Raw genomic sequence first — 1850 nt, forward strand, 5'->3', positions numbered from 1 at the left:
CTTTCGGTCTCTCGACGACGGAATTCTGATAGTCCTCTGGTTATTTGCGACTACTGTCTTAGTTTTTGTCTGCGTTATCGGCGGCGTTGTCTCCGGTGTTCTCATTTCTTCTGTTCACTTATCTTCACCTGTAACATGAGAAATGTCTGTGAAGCTATTCATCTTCCAGAGAAGAGTTTACATAACTAGGATAACAAGGTAAGCGAGGCACAACCTAAGAAGAACAAGTCCTCACATTATGGCCTGTTTGACCATATTTTGAGCATGTAGGAAATTTCCGAGGAACTTTCTTCGCCAAAGCAATTTACATGGCTGATTTAAACTGCACTTCTTTGGCCTTCCTGGAGGTTGGCATAATGAGGAAGGTACGCATATCTTTGCTTCTACCTATGCGGAACAGGTGATTGTCTATCCCTTGGCTGATGGATGCCGCGTATGCGTTACTAAGATAGTTTGTGTGATAGTATTTGTAACATAGCCAAATTGGTGAAGCTCTTTTTGCCTCCGCAGCCGCAATATCGTGTATACACGGTATCTTGTCCAATTCAAACATACGACATGTATATTTCTGTGCAATCAAATTGACAACATTAACATATGCTCCACCACCGACTTCAAATTGGTGGGCATCAATCTCCTGGACTGTTAGATCCTTACACCTTTCTACGTGACCCTGTGGATGCAGTTATGTGAAATAATCAAAAAGTAGATAGTTACATCATCAATGGTAAGTTTACCGCAAGCAATTTCTCAATGCCACATGTTGAGACGGTTTTCATTAGTCCTGCATCATTACGCCACTCTGCAAACCATCTTGTCAATATTGACCTTATTGCGTCTATAAGTTGCATAATAGGCAAGCTTCTAGCCTCGGACAGTACTTTGTTGATTGACTCAGCTATGTTAGTTGTGGTGAAGTTGTACTTATCTTTGTCGAAATAAACTCGCGTCCAGCACCGTACATCAGCCTTTTGCAAATGTGCATGAAGGGCATGATTCACCTGGTGAATCTCTTCAAAAATGGCGTTAAAATCATATATTCGATAAGCATTTGCCTCTTTTTTAATAAGCCGGAACGACTCACCACCTCTAAACCTTTGGAGTATGTTCTTATACAGATGGTAAGTGCAAATTCTGCGAGTTGCTAGAGGGTACACCTTTCCTATGATGTTTCCAATTGCTATGTGCCTATCTGAGATAATGGCAAGTCCTCTGTCATCCGGTATGACATTGCTTAATTGTTTAAAGAACCATTCCCAAGATTCGTCATTTTCTGAATCCACCGCGCCAAAAACAATTGGAAATATACCAAAGTTCCCATTTTGTGCAATTGTGTCCATGATATACATTGTGTCCATGATTGATATAAGTCCACGCTTACAACGGTTTTACTGCAATACAAACTAGTAAAGTCAGATGATAAGTCGACACTTCCAGTTACCTTAAGTCGGAATCATTTCTGTAATGCATCAGAGACATGAATATGTAATACGGTTGGACCAACACCACCTACAAAATCTTTGAACAGTATACCTAGAATCTCATGAGTTGCTTGTCGAGTACGTCCAGAATGCTCAGTTATTGAACATATATGATCTCTGACATAGATCCGAACATAACAGTTTAGGCTATCTCCAATCGGTGATGCTCTCAGTCTCCATGAACAATGCTTGACCCAACACTTCATCGTATACAAAGTTGGGGTTGATAATTCGACATCAAAATCAGAATGATCTATAACTGAAAGAATCTTGAGCCTTGTATCCAATGCCTCGTTTTCATATCGTTGTCCAACAGTGACATTCAAGGCGGACATTTCGACAACCTGGTACTCGTCTAGTATATTTGGC

The 1850-nt window shown here is 40.6% G+C and overlaps 1 protein-coding gene across 1 annotated transcript; it reads right to left on the reverse strand.

The window, feature by feature from the left end:
* Positions 1-304: 304 nt before the first annotated feature.
* Positions 305-1358, reverse strand: LOC112089795. Its single transcript, XM_024160551.1, has 2 exons — positions 738-1358; positions 305-673 (listed from the first exon to the last, which is right to left on the reverse strand). Exons 1-2 carry the CDS (start codon positions 1356-1358, stop codon positions 305-307), a joined length of 990 nt encoding a protein of 329 aa, XP_024016319.1.
* Between the last annotated feature and the right edge of the window lie 492 nt (positions 1359-1850).

The sequence above is a fragment of the Eutrema salsugineum genome, unplaced genomic scaffold (assembly GCF_000478725.1).
Source record: "Eutrema salsugineum unplaced genomic scaffold, Eutsalg1_0 scaffold_11, whole genome shotgun sequence".
Lineage (NCBI taxonomy): Eukaryota > Viridiplantae > Streptophyta > Magnoliopsida > Brassicales > Brassicaceae > Eutrema > Eutrema salsugineum.

Excerpts from the sequence above, each read along its gene's own strand:
- LOC112089795 (XM_024160551.1), bottom strand. The coding sequence starts at position 1,358 with ATGGACACAATGTATATCATGGACACAATTGCACAAAATGGGAACTTT. Across the intron at positions 674-737 it reads GCATTGAGAAATTGCTTGCG|GGTCACGTAGAAAGGTGTAA; the intron begins GTAAACTTACCA and ends CTGCATCCACAG.